General features: G+C 38.6%; 1 protein-coding gene across 5 annotated transcripts in view; it reads left to right on the plus strand.

Moving 5' to 3' along the window:
• The first annotated feature begins 630 nt into the window (after nt 1-630).
• Nucleotides 631-18,970, plus strand: part of LOC131254869 (uncharacterized) — a 134,945-nt gene continuing 116,605 nt past the window's right edge. For 4 of the 5 annotated variants that reach the window (XM_058255573.1, XM_058255586.1, XM_058255590.1 and 1 more), the window contains exons 1-5: nt 631-1,008; nt 1,138-1,215; nt 8,971-9,020; nt 9,176-9,229; nt 10,834-10,886. In XM_058255573.1, the coding sequence (XP_058111556.1) occupies nt 646-1,008; nt 1,138-1,215; nt 8,971-9,020; nt 9,176-9,229; nt 10,834-10,886 (598 nt within the window). In that variant the 5' untranslated portion in view covers nt 631-645. The remainder of the gene's footprint in view (nt 1,009-1,137; nt 1,216-8,970; nt 9,021-9,175; nt 9,230-10,833; nt 10,887-18,970) is intronic. The other variant, XM_058255580.1, reaches the window with a different exon arrangement.

The following is an 18,970-nucleotide window of genomic DNA, read 5'->3' on the forward strand; positions in this document are numbered from 1 at the left end:
CGTACATGCATGTCAATCTGCAACGTACAAATTACAGGATCCATCATGTATTATGGAAGGAGTAACTATCCTGACCATCCAAATGACAGCTAACAACTAAACAATCAGGGGCTGATAATTCAACAAGTGAAATCAGATGTTCAAAATGGTCCAATAAGTATGTGTGTGCGGATATGATCAATCCAACGGCAAGAATCAATCGGTCACAATTGCCGTACACATCTACACATACGCTCAGCGAAACTCAAACTGGTGGTGAACTATCACCGCAGTCCGACTTTATCCTCGTCCCAACTCGATATTCTGACACCCCACATACCAAGTTGATACTCTGACATAGTGTGATGTATGATACAGAGGCACTTAGAAGTCACTTGTAATTACATACTTGGAATATAAATAACTCAAAATAAACTGTCCAAAATATATATCCTAGATTAGATGTAGCAGTAACCCAAAATTACACTATTTTGATTATCTAACCAACCGATTGGAGGACATTTTGTGGATGGTCATCCAAAGGTCCCAGTTCGACAAACGGTTGTCCACTAATCAGAGGTTAGGATTATTCGACCAATCTGATATTTGAGACTGTGATTTAGAGAAAATGTCTTCAACAGTTTAGTTGGCTTAACTTGAGTTAACATGTTCCGAGTATACAACTTCCGAGAGCCTGTGTATCAAGAGCCGCGTGCAGCCGGAGTATCATATGACTCCTGCCTGCGTTTCCTTCCCGAGGTTGAAGACCCGCGAAAGGAAGAACCTTCGCTGCTCTACCCATTTTTAAAAGAGAAAAATCAAGAACATGGATACCCGCTCTCTAGAAGTCCAATCTTCTACTTAAATCCTCCCTCCATCGAATCTCAATCCATCTCGGTTCGATCCCCAACATCTTTCTCGTTCGAAAGCCGTTTCTCTCACGCGATTTCGTGCCGGAAAATGTCTTGCGAGTTTGAAACTGCTCCTCCAACGCTCAGAATAGTCACAATATCGTATTCGGAGCTCCAGGTTTGTTTTAATTCGTTTAAATGATTATTGGGTTTCATGGGTTTTGATTTTTCATCTCAATTTTACTTTTTTCTGTTTCCTTTAATTTGGATATCTCGAGTTTTTGTGATGTTGTTTTGATTGGAATAGGATAAAGATGGGAATTTGTCGATGAAGATTGAGAATGGTTTTGGGCCCGATGGATTGGGGATTATATCCATATCGGATGTATGTATTTGAATTCTGTTTTTGTTGAATTTGATGTCATCAGCTTTTCATCTTTAGTTTGAATATTAAGTCTTTATCGTTTTCGCTATCACATATTCTTTGGAGTATGAAAATGTTATCTGTGTGGTGCTTTTCTAAAATTGGACACGTGGTACAATAGTTAATGATCTGAACCATTGACCTTCTATGACCTTCTATGAGTGGGTCACGTAGCGGGTGCGTGGATGAAAGAGAAGAGATCACTGTCTTCTTCTCAAGAATAGCCCTTCAATCCATAAGGAGAGATGAATCTCTAAAAACGAGAGAAAAATTTGATATTATTTATGAAATTGATAACTTTCAGAAATAGTAAACTTTCCCAAAAATCTTCACTTACCAAAAATAATAAATTTGGAGTAAAAACTCAAAATTAACCTCAACGACCTAGTTTTCAAAAACCGTTGGAGTCAATTGTCTTTGGCATTGGCCAGGACACAGAGCTTGCTGATAGCTTTCCAACGACATATAATATGTGCGAAACTGAGAATCAGTCACAGAGTTATGGCCTTACGGAAGCTATAGTGCGCATTATGCCATTTTGCCCCATCCTGGCCTATGGCCTAAATTCATTCGATCTTGGCAGTCGATGTGATTGTCCTCGACATTGTCCTACATTAGTGGGCGACTGCAAAATTTTCAATGTGCAGGCGATATTAAGGGTGCCTTATTATTATTATTTGGGGGGGGGGGGGGGGGGGGGGCCCAAAAATGTTTATGTGAAATCCACCCTGACCACGAGGTGTATCACACCATTTTAGCCCCATGGCCCAATTATCAACCCTGTCCATGGTTCATGTGGACCACAAGTTGGAAATAATGTATAGGGCAATGCTCACCTTCCAAATTGCTTCCCTTGGTGTGGCCCACCTAAATCATGTTTGTACCTATTTTTGGGTCCGTGCCAAAATTTTGGTGTGACATCTAATGTTTGGAGTGGATTTCATATAATCATCACGGTGGGCCCTGTAAAAATCAAGGGTGGACATCTCTCTCCCGACTGTTTACTTTCGTGTCGTCAACAGGAATCACAAGTTAGCCTGCTTTTTTTGGATCTAGGCCTAACATGGGATTACACATCTAATGGTAGGAGTTGATCTCACATACACTTCACAGTGTGCCCATTTAAAATCAAGGACAAGTGTCCCATTAAATTCCATTTTTTAATATATGAGTAAAAATCTATATTTTTGAAACATTTGGGGAGGGGGGACGACATCCTTATTTTTTTACGGGGCCCACCATTATGTGTATTTAAAATCCACTTCGACCATTAGATGTGTAATCCCACGTTAAGCCTAGGTCCAAAATATCAGGCTGACCCATGATTCATGTAGACTACATCGAAGGAAACAGCTGGGAGAGAGATACCCACCCTTGATTTTTATAGGGCTCATTGTGATGATTGTATGAAATCACTCCAACCATTAGATGCCACACCAAATCTTTGGCATGGGGCCCAAAAACTAGGTCTATACGTGATTCATGTGGGTCACACCAAGGGAAATAGTTTGGAGGGTGAGTGTTGTCTCATTCACTATTTCCAATTGTGTGGTCCACCTGAATCATGAATGGGTCAGATTTTTGGGCCTTGGGTCTAACATGGGGTGACACGCTTGGTGGTTAGTGAGGATTTCACATAAACATTACGGTGGGCCCACCTGCACTGCCTAAGAAACTTATAGAAAACTTTTTTGGAAAAAGGTACTGGATGTTAATTAATTAATTAATTATTTTTAATTCACTTACCCTTGCAAACCCTAATGGGTAGGGTTAGGCCGGGTTGACGGGCTATTGCACACGGTCCAAACCCAGCCTAATTAAGAAGCGGGCTTGAATTTTAAGCCCGAGTCTGGCCGTTGGGCTTGATACTCTAGTCGAAGTCCAACCTAAGGCTGGCCAAGCCCGAAAGCCTAATGGGCCAGCTTGGCCCATTGACAAATGACAACCCAATTCCAAGGTGTAGGATGGATTCTATTTTGAAACAAAGCTACTACCAAATGCACCCTAACCCTGGTTTAGGCAACACATAAATGAATGATTGAAAAGCAATATTGGCAATGGTTTGCTTTGAACATGAAAAACGTCACTAAACAGATGGCAGAATTACCTGAGATTTTCAGGCAATTTGATGCAGGACGAAATGATCTAACATAATATGATGCCATGAAATTTAAAGACAAATTAACTAGAGCCTAGAGCAATGGAATGACAAAATAAAGCTAATTTACCATCAATTTAGAAATTTCAGATTCATGACATGTCTAAATTCAAGCTTGTGACAGACTGACAGTCCCGCAATGCGAATCTTATAAATTACTGGTTAAGCAGGACCTATGGGAGGTAGAACCCCCATCCTAACATAGGGTTAAATTTGAATTCAATGGAAATAATGTCTTGTTAGAGTTTTAATATGTTAAGGATGTTTAAAGGCTAAGGAATGTGGGGAATGGGTTTGGGGTATCAGGCTTAGAGGAATTAGGGTTTAGAACATTGGGGTTGAGGTTTAGGAGATTTTGGGTTGGGATTTCAGATTTTAGGTTAAGGGTTTTACGACTTAGGATTTCTTGAATTGGGAATATAGGTTTCAGGTTGTGGGAATTAGTGATTTATGATTTGGACAAGGGATTTTCAGATTTTAGAGATTTGAGTTTGGAAAAATTGGGGGTTTTGGAAATTAAGGTTTTGGATTCTAGAATCTAAGTTAGGGTTTTAGGGAGACAAAAGAAAGATGAAAGGAGAGAGATTATGGAAAGTAGAGAAAGAGAAAAGAAAAGAGAAGGAAAATATTACTTTGTTGAGAAGAAGATAACTAGGGAATCGCTCCTGTGGTTTCACCACCAATCCAATCACATGATGAAATTTATTGTTTGCTCAATTTCAAAGCAAAATGGGAAAAATCTCTTTCATTCATTACATGCATAATGGTTAGGGTGGACACGTCCTACCCTTTATGGTCTCAAAAAAGACTTTTTACAAAAAAGGTTCTCTTAGATAAGATTCTCAACATAAAGACACTTAATGAATTAAAAGTTGTTCCTAACTCCCTAATCTCAACACAAATACCATATAAAAAATAACAAAATATGTACACAAACTAAACAACTAAACTATTTTGTGGCTCATGGGAGTCCACGATCAAGATGTTCGATGATGATGATCCAATCATCAGATTGGTCCACGGTTGAAATCCAACGGTCTAATCATCATGTCCACTCGATCCAATGGTCTGATGTGTCCATTAAGCTCTTATATGCAGCCCACGTGCATCTTCCTAGTGTTGGGTCCTCAAAGATGCACAAATATGCGTGTGGAGTCTTGAACGTGGCTAGGAATGTGAATTGGGCCAAATGGGCCCCATGTAATGGTCGTCTATCCATAAGGAGACTGGCTCAACCTTCCTCTAGTATGGTGCTCAGATGTCCTCATCACCATTGGCCATTAAAAGTGGAACACCTAATAAATGTTCAGTTTATTGGTTTGTTGTGGCATGTGCTTTGTTGCAGATCAAAGGTTTTTTATGCTGTGTACTTTTGCTTGTTTCCTTTAGAAACTCTTGACAATTTTTTTGAAAGATAAATGAAAATTTGACTAAAAAAGCAATGAGATAGCGCCAAAAAGCGAAACAACAAGATGAGGAAAAAAAACAAAGGGAGAAGCAAAAACATAACTACTACTAGCAACCCATGACCGCAACCGACTCCAAAACAATATCCCACACATGATTAGCAACCCAACCCAAGCTGCGACACGTGTTTCGCAAACATCTCTCATTCCTTTCAGCCCAAATTGCCCATGATCCGGCTAGAAGACGGAGTCTCCATTACATGTGAGAACCTTTGTGGAGGGCCACCCTGTGCCAGGCAAGAAGGACATTGCCAATATCAAGAGGCATTGACCACACTAGGCTGAATCTAGCAATAAGAGGCCCATACTTGGCTTGCAAAGGAGCAATGAAAGAGGAGATGGTTCACTGACTCTGAATTGGACATACAAATAAGTCATATATTCGGAATAATTGTGGATTGCTTTTGGAGGTTGTTAATGGTGAGGATTCTTTTTCTTCCTGCTAGCCAAACAAAAGCCCCAACTTTAGGAGGGGCACAATAATGCCATACATGAGAAGTATTTGCAAGACTCCCCTTTGTTCTGAAGCATGAAGTAGAACAATCTAACTGAGAAGCATCTAGACTTATCATTCGATCAAACGATGCTATTGCTTTCACCAACCGACAGCCTACAAGGATGAAGCCATTTCAAGAGGGCGGCGTACTCCTCAAACTCATCCCTTAGAAAGCGGCGACGAGGCAGAGTCCAAACAACCATCTCACCGTGAAGCTCAAAATATGTATCAATCATGATGCTTTGACAATTGAAAATCCATATAAGACAATCTTGAAGTATGCTTAGTTAGAAGAATTCTGCTTTGTTACATGCTTCATGGAGTTCATAAAGTGCCAACCAGAACATCTCAATTGTACGCCTGGCACTTGGACATGGTGATCTGGACCTTGATCGCTGCCATAGCTGAAAATCAGCAACATTGGACTATTCTAGTGAACCAGTCTTTGGCTGCAAAAGGATAGTTAACTTAGAATGGTCCACATTCAGCATGCAAAAATTTCAATGATTGGATGGTCAAGATTGTCTAGTCAATTTGAATTTGTCCCATCCACATGGTGGCCGACCAAATGAATGGTCCTGATTACCGTACATGTTTGTCAAGTTTATGGTGTGGACCCACATGTGATAGACCTTTATGCACATGCCTCATCATAAAATCTTGTGTTCATAATGTGAGTAAAAATGCAAATGGCTGGAATGATATTCATCATATTCATTTTACTGACGATTGGAAGTTTTTTACTCCCTTTCAATTGGTTACATGGAAATCGCTGCAGAGATTTAGTGCATTCTTTCATTTTGAATTGGCTATGGTAAGCAATGTTCTATTTGATTGATTTGTAAAATCAAATTTGCAAGATTGGGGATTGAGATGGCGGGTAACACAACTGAGGTTCTTGATGCCATCAGGATGGTGTTGGCTTACTGTGTATCAAGAAGCTTAGGAGACCTAGCCCACTAAATTCAACATGATTTTTCTTTAAAACAAGTTTTCTTAGAGACTTAATTATCTTATGAGAGTTGAAATCGTTCAAGTTGATGATGTGAAATTTCAGTTCCTAAATATTCATGGGAATTGAAGTGTCTGTGCTAGAATGATGAATTGTTCTTTCTCAGCACAAATTTGCTGCAAACATTCTCTCCATATGCAGCCATCTTAGAGGATGGACTTGCGATGCTTGTATCTTTCAAATCCCTCAGGGTACTTAAGTTGGATTTGGCATGATCTATATAGGATACGTGTTGAATATGACTCAATCTTCTCAAAAATTTTATACTAAAATAATTAAAAAATATAAAAATGGATTAATATAATATTTTAATAGTAGTTATACAGCTGTGTGCCCATGTGATTTCGGAGTTAAGTGAGTCAAACACAGTCAAGGTAATGGTTGTTACGGCCCCCATAATGTCCATTACGGCCAAATTAAAATAAAAAATTGTAACGGCCCCTTATTGGACCATTATGGGCCATTTTTTATTTTTTATTTTTTTTTCCGTAATGGCCATATTACAGCTTTATAACGCATATCAGACCCACTGTTTCCATTGCGTAATGACTGTTATGTGACTGTTTTTGGATACCATGAACACAGTATCCAACACCCTTACCTCTGCAGCTCTACTCAAGTATTATTGGAAGGATATGAAATTATGTATGAACTAGTTCTTAACCAGGATCTGGATGACTTTTCCTTGTCATTCATACTAGTATAAAAGCTGTTATACCTCATTATTGCTTGGACATTTCTTGTAATCTAGGAGCTATGAGCACCTTCCTAGAAGTACGAAATCACATCTTATGTTGATATGAATGTGTGTGCTTCCATTACATCTATAATGAAGAAAGAAATTTGGACAGCTCTGAGTTTCAGTCTGCTTAATTTTGTATTGATTGGATTCTCTATAGCTTTACTGAAGAAAGGCTAACCATATATAAGGATCTGAATCTGAGAATCAGTTCTCCAAATATGAATATCAGTTTTGGGGGTGTATCACCTTCATTGACAAGGAAATACTGCAGCTGGTGTTTTGGCTAACATTGACGAAGACCTCAATCGAAAATTGGAATGGATGAATTGAACTCCACAGCCTATTCAGGAGGGAGGGATTGGATTCCCAATCTTGCTAGAACCAGTGTAAAAGGTCATGCCGTTTAAAATTAGTGAACTTAGTTGCCCAAAATAGCTTGTCACATAGATTGGTTTCGATACTCAGTGTTAGACTGTCCGTGGATATTCTGATTATAATGTTGTTGTTTATATTTTATGGTATTATATGGTGCTTGGTGGAAAGAAACAGCATTTTTCCATTCAACCTAGCGATGGTTCTGGTGGATCTCACCTTTAAATAATATAATCTGTTGATTTAGTCAATCCCATCATGGGATATGTGATGGCTAATATCTCTCCTGTGAGATGATCGTAACCATCCAATGAAAATGAACAGTTACAATGAATGTTCCATATTTATGGTGCCCCAATCGGATTGGTTAGGATCCTCCAATGGGGGAGATTTCAGGGTAACAACATCCACTGTGTCGCCCACCATATGAATGACTGGGATCACAAAAAGTCATGGTCCTGCTTGTACAGTTTATTGGGCTGAGCAAATGCATGTTCAAACATTGTACGTGTCCTCTCAAATTTTGTTCAATATCTCTTTCATCTACCGAACTAGTTAGACATTAACTTCATCTCGGTAATGATGCCCACAAACATCACTGGTTCCAAATATTAGGATCAAATTGCTTTTGTAATCATGTGCTTTTTTTTTTTTGGCACGGGGGGTGGACACTAATTCATTATCAGACAAGTTGGGGTGTTGTTAGGGCCATGTATATGTGCTATTTAGTCAGGGGTGTTCATGTGAACAAATTGAGAATCCTCTTCATGTGGCTGTGGCACAGGCATAGGACCTGTGCCATTCATCATGTGTGCCTACCGTAAACATGCTGTTGCCCAAAAATATGTTACTCCACAAATGGACCACATATCTATGATGAAATCTACTACAATTAAATAAAATGATACACTGTTTACATTCACATTGGATGCAATAATCTGAATAGTATATTTATCTTCCCATGTAAACATCCTTCGCAGTTCTCTTATTTCTTTTAGCTACTAATTTTGGTAGGACATGTTGGTGTTGGTTATACTTATTTTTTCTTTATTATTATTGTTGTTATTTTGAGAACCATCGCTACTGTAAGCCTGTACTATATTGATTTGTATTATTAACCATTCTCTGTGTAGAAATTAGCAAAGTTTGCTAAATTGATATGTTGATTCTCGATATTATGCCAATTGCAATGTTAAGTTACCTTGAAATCACTTACCATCCAAAACATGATTTGTTTATTATGCTGATCAATCACCTATGATGTTATGTTTTGTGGCTTGCTTATCCTCATGCCAAAATTCTTCTCTTTGGAAATTGATGTCCTGGCTTTTGGTCTGAACTATGAAATCTCCGGTTTTCTGGCACACCATGCTTCCATTGCGATTAAAGCTAAAATATTGTATGCATATAAGTTTGGCATCTCCTCAGTTCCTGTGTACAACTTTCACCTCATCGTCACATTTCTTACAGGTTCCAGGATTTCCTTTATTACGCCAAATTCTCTTACATCTTTCCCCCCGGTATGCATTTAGAGTAGACTTACTAGATGTTTCTCATACTGGTTTGTGTATGAATGCATGCACGAGTACCTGAGGAGAAGAGGCTCGAACCTTCTTTTTATTTATTTATTTTCCCCCCTTAATCTTCTTGATTGCATATTTTCCCAATTTGCTAGATTGGCAAGCCTTCCTGAAGAGGCGAAGAAGGAGCTCGAAGATCCAGATAGCAGGTAATCCTCGATTGTTTAATTGGTTACTTTAAATCCAAAATGGGCTTTAATTCAATATCTCTTTCAAATTTTGTTCAAGATCCTTAAGGGCATGTTTGGATATGTGAATCCGAGGGCAAAAAAAAGTGTCCGATGATGATTTTCATGAGAACTATTAAAACATGGATTCCAATTTAGAGTTCATGTTTGGGTCATAATGGAAATCTCTTATTCCAATTCTCTCCTAGTTTCTAGTGCTAGGAATCCAAATTATGGAAAAGCGTAATGATTGCTTAGTGGAATCCACCCTTTTCTTTGCCATCCAAACAACACATTTGTCATATCAATGGAAAACCCTTTTCCTTTTCCACTGTTTGGCCTGGAATCCGTGCTTTCCAAACATGTCCCAAGCGATTCCACTACCTCGGAACTATCACTCAATGAAAAAAATAGCCAAATTCACTGAGTATCAATGTTGTGTGGACAAAAAGTTGCTTTAGCGCAGCATATGATCACTTGAGTCTGTTGACCTTGCAACTGTCTTCTCCTGACTCTTAGAAATTCAGTACTGAAAATTCCACAAATGCTCATGTAGTATGCTACAAACTTCAGCTTATTTCTGCTATGGCCAATGACATCTCTGAAAGTAGCAATGTAGCTATATGTGTTAAAACATGGTGCACCGTGCATGTAACTATAATGTTTACCATATTTTAAGTATCTGCAAATTGATATCAGTTTCCAAGCGAGACAGATATGCTTGCTATCCATTTACTAATATTGAATCCGAGTTCCCTGTTCGTAATTTAAAGTGGAAGAATTTCCTTGTTTGGTACCTATATCTGTACATGGGGGGCCAATGTTAGGTTTATCCAATCCATTGATCTGATGGCACCTTTTGTGGACGAACCATGCCCAAAACATCTCTTCGTTTGGTCAATTTTAATATTTTTGGCATGTAAATACATTGTTAAGAAGAAATGCACCAACAGTCCACATTTGATGTTGAGTGGAGCTGTCCGAATTGCCATGAAGATTTCTGCAATGAAAAAACATACTATAGAAAGCATTGACTCCCCTAATGCTTCTCATTACATTTAAAGCTGTTAAGTGCTTGAAGCTGGGTTTGAAATGCTTTCACGTCTGATGACAGAAAAGAAAGCAGAAAACACTTTCATTCTGTTTTCTCATTTACCCATGCTCATTTAAAATTACATCAGCTGCTGCCTCTTACTCTCTGGCCAACCCAGACATCCTAATTTTTTGGATTCTTGTCGTTTTGATGAAGAATCCAAAAGAAAAAGGGTATCAACCCCCTGCCCCAATAGGCCTTAAAGGAAAGGTCCCCTTAAAAACAAAGGTGAACATAAGAAAAGGAGAATAAATATCCTTATTGTACACATCTAAAAACTTTTAGCATCAGCTGCCACCTTTTAATTCTTTGTTTCACTTTTTTCATTGGGAACATGTTTTTTAACTTAACTTTTATTTTGCTTGTTTTTTTTTTTTTTTTTCAATGAATTGTGAGTGGAAATTATTATTTTCTTCATAGTTGTTTAGTTGGGTGTCCTAGTAGACACCATGGGAAAAGTTTCCAAGCAGTTGCTATTTGCCATTTTATATAGGTATGGCTTTGGGTGGAGTCATGGAAAGCAGATGCTAGAGGCTGGTAAACTTGGTATGCTGTTCCCTATTTCCAATTTTGGCTACTGTAAAGTTGTCTGTTTGAAAGTATTTTTTTCCCACTGCCACTGAGTTTATTCCTTCATAATTGAAATTTTTACACCAATATGTTTCTTCTAAATGTATTAGTGAGCATAGGAATGTCGCTGATAAGAATATGGACAATATATTTCTCTCCTAAGAAAAAAAAGGCATTTGTTTTTGTTTTATGGGAATAAAAATGGTTTTATGCCTTCCTCTTTTCTTTTTCTTTTTTCCCTGAAAATGTAAAGTTTGCCACTCAGAAGACATTTCAGCTAATGTGGCTTTGGGATTGATGGAATAATGCACTTCTGTATTTTGGGAGGATCATGATCTAATTATGTATTTCTAATTTAGTATTGTCTTTTGGGAGAAGGTCTCAAGTCCAATCGGGTGGACAACAGGTCATAGTCCACCCAGAGAATAACTTCCAACCTTTAATGTGCATGCAATATCCAATCCGTCCAATAGATTGGCCTCATCATAAGGATCACTTTGTGCAAAAATCAGTCACATCCATTCATTGCACCACACTTCCAATTTTCTATTTATCAATGGCAGGATTTTTTTTTTCCGATGGTGTGGCGCACCTTATGAGTATATGGGACTGATTTTTGCACCAGGTGATTCACATGGTGGGGCCAACCTATTGATTGGGTTGGATGTTGCATGCACTTAGGTTTGAAGTTATCTGCTTGGTGGACTGTAACTTGTGGTCTGGTTGGACTTCAGACATTCTCATCTTTTGGTACGTCGCATCATGTTTGTGTCAAAGACACGAACACTGCAACATTATCTTCCATATAGGTGAAAGTCAAGAAGGTTGATACCCTAAACATTAACATGCTTTACGGTGTGCGCTTCTCCATTTGCATCTATTGACCTCTTTGTTCTGCATAATCTGTGATGGAGCACCAAAGGTCTGAGGAAAATGGCTCAGAATGTTCCCTAGAACAATCTTACGTTGTTAAAGTCTCATGTTTGTGCACCCATTGAAGAGCCATTTTCATCATGCCCCTTGTGTTCTTGCATGGTGGATGCCAGTTTCCTGTTTGAGAAGGGTGCACACACTGAAGGGGCATTCCAATGAGCTTTGTTGGATTTCTGATCATTAATGATTAAAAAGAATTAAAGGAATGAGTTTCAAAGTCAATGGTTTCTGCTTCAACTTTTCCAATCCTGGAACATCTTTCAAAACCATTTTGGAACATTAGTAAGATTTGACTTTTAAGGAGAATCGAAGTTTGAGTTATGCTGTTAAGATCCCTTTTTTTTTTTCCTCCTTTTCTTTTTGTAATTAAATTAGGAACGAAAGTTTTATGAGAAAGCTGAGCAGTTGTAAAGAGGGGATAGAATCCACAATGAACATCAATGACATGCAGCTCCTCAGATACTAATTTTATAGCGAGGTCAGCATGGGTCGATGAATTACAAACTGGGTGGATTGTACTTCAGCTGTTAAGAGTCTCACTTTTGTGCTCCTCAGCCGAATATTGGGGTCTTTGTAGAGGCTTGGAGATATTTCTTCTTGGTGGCTTTAATGGATTGTTTATGGATGTGCTATTGGATTTACTTTTCTTTCTTTTTATTTTTAAATTAAATTTAAGACATTTTAACTTCTTTTATCTAGGAAGTCCTAAAAAATTTATGACTTACCATATACCATCTCTACGCGCTTCTATGAACTTATGGTAAATGCAATTTTGAATTGTTTGTAAGGACTTCCAGATAATTTTACTGGTTGTTAGTCATCATTGTTACAAGGGATGACCCTGGTAACGTGCGGAACTTTTAGTAGGGTTGAAGGGACCCGATAGACTAGTAGAAGACTAAATGGACATGCATCGAGGTGGTGAGAAATATACAAGCTTGTTCACTTACTGGGGAGAAAGCCACAGGATTCATAAAGCCTACCCCAAATAGCCGGGACAAGGCTATGATGATGATGTCTTGCTAATCATATCAAAGTCATATGTCATTTGTCCATCTATTTTACGTCGATGTCTATTGATGAGGTTGAATCCAAGTCTATAGCATAGAAGTTTCCGTGTTTGGGGATTTTCAAAAGTGTTTTGATGCAGGATGGATGTTCTAAACTAGGATGATCCAAATAAATTAATTAACGGATTAACAGAGTAAATCAAAGTATAAAATAAAGCCATTCTATCACAAATTTAGAGACAAATTTAGAGAAATCAAATATTCAATTAAGCTCAAGTTCAAGACTACATCACAATCCCACAAAATAGATCCTTAAGGCTATTGATTAGACATGGCCCAATGGAAGGTAGATGATGTAGGACAACTAGCCACTTGCTCTAAAAGCTTGAATTGATAGAGCATGGCGAATCAATCCCCTTATCTCATAGCCCAGGCCCCACTTCCCATGGGTTAGGACCTCGGCGGAACCCCCTGTGTGGGCCCCAATTCACATGGGTTATGCTTCACACGAGCCACTTGTCTCACACGGGTGGGGCCTGCCTCACACGGCCCACCCACCCCGAGTGAGCCCTTGCATCTTGCAGGTCACCCCACTCGAGCCTGGTGTGAAGATGCCCTTGCATCAGTAGAACTTCCATCTAGCATATGATTCGTTCTAGATTTAAAGATTTACTTGTTGCACTTTGTTGGGGTCTGGGTTTGGAAATCAAGAAATTGGGAATTTAGGGTTTTATAAAAGGGGTTAGGGTTTTATAAAATAGAGAAAAAGAGAAAGGATCAATGGAGAAGAGAGGTTTTGGGGGGGTGGGAGGGGGGGATGTTTTTGATTGTATGAACAAGTTCGTGCAGTGCACGGGCACATCTGTGGTAGGGCTAGGTTGGTTTGGTTGGTGATGAGTTGGGTTCATGATGGTGGAGTTAGTGTTTGAGAAAGAAGGGAAACAAATTTTCAATGGAAAAAGAGGGTTTGAGTGAGAGAAGTAAAAAATACCTTGATAGGAATAAGAAAGATAACCTGGATTCACTCCAATGGCTTCACACCAAATTCCATTCACAGGAGATTTTGTTGCTCAAAAGAAGCAATGTCATGAAATTTCATTCTATATGTCCATCATCCTGAGTCTCAAGTCTCAAACAAGTATATATAAGAAAACCTAAGCAAACCCTAAATCTTAAACTATTCTTGATCGACCAAATTTATTAACGGTCAAGATAAAAAAACATAAATCGTTAATAACCTAAAATAAAACTGAAAAAGAAAGCAGTAATAAAGATGTGCCACACGGCACAAGGATGATCTCCAACGTGCAACAGGTGTGACCACAGGTCCACACGTGATCAATAGCATGGAGTGGTCCACTATCTCCCTTTTTGGTAGGTATGAATGGTAAAGGAGGGAAAGAATGAGAAGGCTGGTCTAGTAAGAGCCATGGGTCATGAAATGGATCGGGAGTACCACTATCTAGATCAATGTGGGATTGAGAGAAGGGCTAATGGGTGAAAGTGTTGGACCTTTAAATGACACAAGATCTTTCACGTTGAATGTAGAATTAATGCCCATATCAGGAGGAAGATCTACAATATACGTATTACAACCCAATCTTTTCAATATCTTATAAGGCCCAACACTACGAGCTTGTAATTTCTTCACAACCCCTTATGGAAACTGTTTTGGCCTTATTTGAACCATCACATAATCTCCTCCCTGGAATTCCTTAAACTTGCGATGAGAATCAACAAATATTTTATACTTTTCATTGCTCATGGTAATCTGTTTCTTAATTTCATTATGCAAATCATGAATATGCCATGCAAATGTATATGCAGACTTTGATTGCCTATGGGAGAGGGAGACTGACATGGGAATGAGATCTATAGGCTTTCTAGGCTTGTAACCATGAACAACTTCAAAAGGACTTGTGCCTATTGACCTATTGACTAAACTGCAATAGGTTACCTAAGCTTTGATTGACCACTTCTGTTTGACTGTCAGTTTAAGGGTGGTATGTCATCAAGAACTAGAGTCTCGTACCCATCATATTCCAAAGTGTCTTCCAAAATAACTAATAAACCTCACATCTCTATCAGATCCAATGGTCTTCAACAAACCATGCAGGTGAACCGCCTCTCCAAAGAAAAGCTTGGCAATTTTAGAGGCATTAGATGTTTTGGAACATGGAAGAAATGGGCCATTTAAAAAAAATTGTCCACCACAAAAGTGGAATCGTGCTTTTTGCTCGTCTTGGGTAGCCCAAGAACGAAATCGATATCGATATCTTGCCAATGAGTGTGGTACTGGCAAAGGCATATATAACTCGGTATTTTGCCTTTTTTGCTTTGCCAACTGACAAGTCCTATATTGCCTAATAATTTTGGCAACGTCTCACTTGAGACTAGGCCAATAAAATCTATCCTCGACATGGGAAATAATCTTGTCTCTACCAAACTGACCGGTTACTCCTCTGGCATGGAGTTCCAAAACTAAAAATCCTGTAGGGAGGTGCGTGGAATGCAGAGTTTGTGACTTTTAAATAAGAATTCATCAATCATGACAAACCCATTGTCACTCCTCGACTGGTCACCCAAAAGTGACATGTACATCTTCCTAAAATCTGGGCACATAGAATATTCTCCCTTCAACTGATCGAACCTAGTGACTTCCACACTCATGGATTGAATTAACGTCACTTTACTGCTAAGAGCATTGACATGTTTGTTCTCCACCCCAGCTTTGTGTTTCAAAACAAAAGTTTACTCTTAGAGAAATTCAACCCACTTGGCATGCCCTGGGTTTAATTTATTTTGGGAGTTGAGGTATTACAAGGCCTCATGGTTAGAAAACTGGATGAACTCTTGTGGTAGTAGGTAATGTTGCCAATGTCGCAAGGATTGTACTACCACGTAGAATTCCTTGTCATAAGTAGTGTATCATTGCTTCACCTCATTCAACTTCTCACTAAAATAAGCAAAGGGTGCCCTTGCTAGCTAAGCACTCCACCTATACTTATACCAAATGCGTCACACGCAACCTCCAAGACTTTAAAATAGTTGGGAAGGCTCATGACAGGAGCTTCAATCATTTTAGCCTTAATCTCCTTGAACGCTTTGGAGGCAACATTAGTCAATTTGAACTCTCCCTTTTTAATGCAACCTATGATAGGAATCATAATGGAACTAAAGCCTTTAATGATCCGCCTATAAAAAGTAGCTAAGCCGTGGAAGCTACGCACTACGGTTTGGGTCAACTTATTATAGCTTTGACTTTCCCGGGATTCACAGACATGCTCTTAGATGAAACAATGAACCCTAAGAAAATAACTTTATCAGACATGAAAGAACACTTCTTCAGGTTGGCATATAGCTTCTCATTTCTAAGGACCCTGCAAACTTGCCTTAAATGGTGGAGGTGTTAGTCCTTGAGGTACTATAAATGAGAATTTTGTTGAAATATATCACAGGAAACTTACCCAAAAGGGCCTCAACACCTGGTTCATCATTCTCATGAACATACTTGGAGTGTTAGTCAAGCCAAAAGGCATAACCAACCACTCGAATAGCTCATCCCTTGTCTTGAAGGTTGTCTTCCATTCATCTCCTGGGTGAATACGTATTTGATGTTACCTACTTTTGAGGTCAATTTTAGAGAAGGTCGTGGCCTTGACCATCATATCCAACATGTTGTCAAGACGCAGTATAGGAAACTGATACTTGACTGTGATCTTGTTGATGGCTCGATTGTCCACGCACATGCGCCACATGCCATCTTTCTTACGCGTGAGGAGGGTTGGCATGGCACACAGACTAACTTTCTTGAATGAGCTCTTTTTTAAGAAGTGTTCGCAACCCCAAGTGTCAGGCTGCGATGTAGTAATAATCTTGGTGAGACCGAGGTTGAATCCACAGGGACTAATCTCGTGTGTTTTCTTAAAGCAACTAGAAGAAGAATTAGAAAAAGATGAAAACCTAAATCTAAAATATTTGAGAGTAATTGTGAGAGATTTAATGAAAAACTTAAGAAATTCAAAAGTGGGAAACTAGGGTTTCCAAGGATCCACTTATAGAGATCAGGGAGATCTATGCTTGATTCAAGTTGCACGATTGGAATCGGAGTCCCATCCCATCCAATTGGAAGATATCTCAGTAAAATCAAATTTGAACTTCGTTTGACCTAACTTTCAATGGATGAGAGGCGTGAGAACTGGAAGCGATTCCATCACAAAATCATACCCAGGAGATAAGGCAAACAACAACAATTTACCAAACTCACAACCAATCTGGGAGAATTGTGAAAGCTAGGAAGGATTCCATCACCCAACCATGCCCAAGGGACGATGGTGAACAACAGGATTTCCTAGTTTCACAATCTCAATACATGAAAAGAACATACTCAAAGCTATCGCAGATTTATTGTAATTTGAGTCACAACAACCATTAAAAACTGAAAAGTATTCCTTATAATCAAAATAGAATCAAAGAGTTCAATATAAACATGAATTAAAGCAATAGACACATCCCATCACGCTACAAGCTTCACCTCTTAGCCCTAGCTAAGAGGTTTAGCCAACCATAGACATGATTGAATTAGAATCTCTTAATAAAAGCATAAAAATAACTAAGGGAAGAAAAACTCTTGGCGACGGCTTCTCCACCCTTTTGCTCCATTTCTCAAACCCTAGACGATGCTTAGGGATGCCCTAGGGACCCCTATTTATAGTTTTAGGCCTTGGACTTTCACACTGAGTGGAAATTTCCGGAAACTGTCTCAAATTTACACAGTCCATGCAAGTTTTGCGTAACGCTCGACCGGTCGTGGGACACCCTCGACTGGTCGAGCAGGATGGAAAATTGGTTATTTTAGTCACTGGAGTTCGAGTCGAGCACCTTCAACCGGTCGAGCTAGGACTGGTTGAGCGTACGGAGGACTAGTTGAGTCGGAGCCAGGACTGGTCGAGGATTACGCAAATTCACTTCAAAACTCCGTTTTTCTTCATTCTTAACTTGATTTTCTTAGATCTTCAATGTGTGCATTCTTCATTCTTGGTTTCATCAGATCCATTCTTGGCTTTGGTGATTCTTGAGCATTAAATCCATGCTTTTAACATCCTTTTCAATCCAAGCTCTTGAATTTCCCTTGCAACACAAACATAATTAAAATAGAACATTAAGCATTATCATGTTCATAAAACCAAGTAATAATTGGGGTCCAATACGCAATATTTAACCCTCGACACAATCCCCAACCAGCATTTTGCTACTCCCGAGCAAAGTATGCGAAAAATGAACTTTAATGTGCAAAGTTCAAACCTTTTTCAGAAAATGATCTTTTGTGTAATCAAGTATGAATGAGTAGACTCATGATGAGAAATTGAGATTTTGAAAACCTAGAGTTGAATCACATAAGCAATCAATCAAGTAAGTCCTTTATCCATTAGGTCAGAGCATAGTTCGCATATCAGGTTTTTCAAATGCTCAGTGAAAATACTATCTTTTTGTAATGTTAGCCATGGTCATCACTTCAAGATTGGTTCAAAACTCAAGCACTGATTCTGAACTTATCTCCTTTTCCTTCTTTTTCTAGTTTTTGATTTTATATCGACGGTCATTTGTATTCATTCAGTCTTTTCATCTTTACTCTTTTATTTTCTTTTAGACATTACATCCTTTTCCAAGACATTTTTCATTCCCCTCAAAGATGTTGTCATTCTTCATTCTTTATGACCTATTTGTCGATCTCCTATTTTTTAACTGGTTCTTTTTCTTCTTTTAAGGTGGATAAAATTCTTCAGACTTGGTTCTCAATATCTTTCAATGATCACCATACTAGCAATCAGAAATTATAGTATTATTCACTGAAAACAATATAAATAACATAATATTCAAACTTACTCTTTATCAATTGAATGTAAGAACCATAAGTGATAGGTTACTTAGTTGCTCCAACTCCAACAATTCAAAATTCAATTTCTTTCATATCATCATACTCAAAACAGTCTTAAATACACAACTTATCGCTTTCCAAACAGATAAACATTGAAAAATTTTCAAAAATTTTTGCAAATTTTGCTCAAGACTAAGAAAACACTGATTAGTTTACCAAATCTCCCATCCCTAACCTAA

This window comes from Magnolia sinica, chromosome 1, assembly GCF_029962835.1.
Source record: "Magnolia sinica isolate HGM2019 chromosome 1, MsV1, whole genome shotgun sequence".
NCBI classification, from domain to species: Eukaryota; Viridiplantae; Streptophyta; class Magnoliopsida; order Magnoliales; family Magnoliaceae; genus Magnolia; species Magnolia sinica.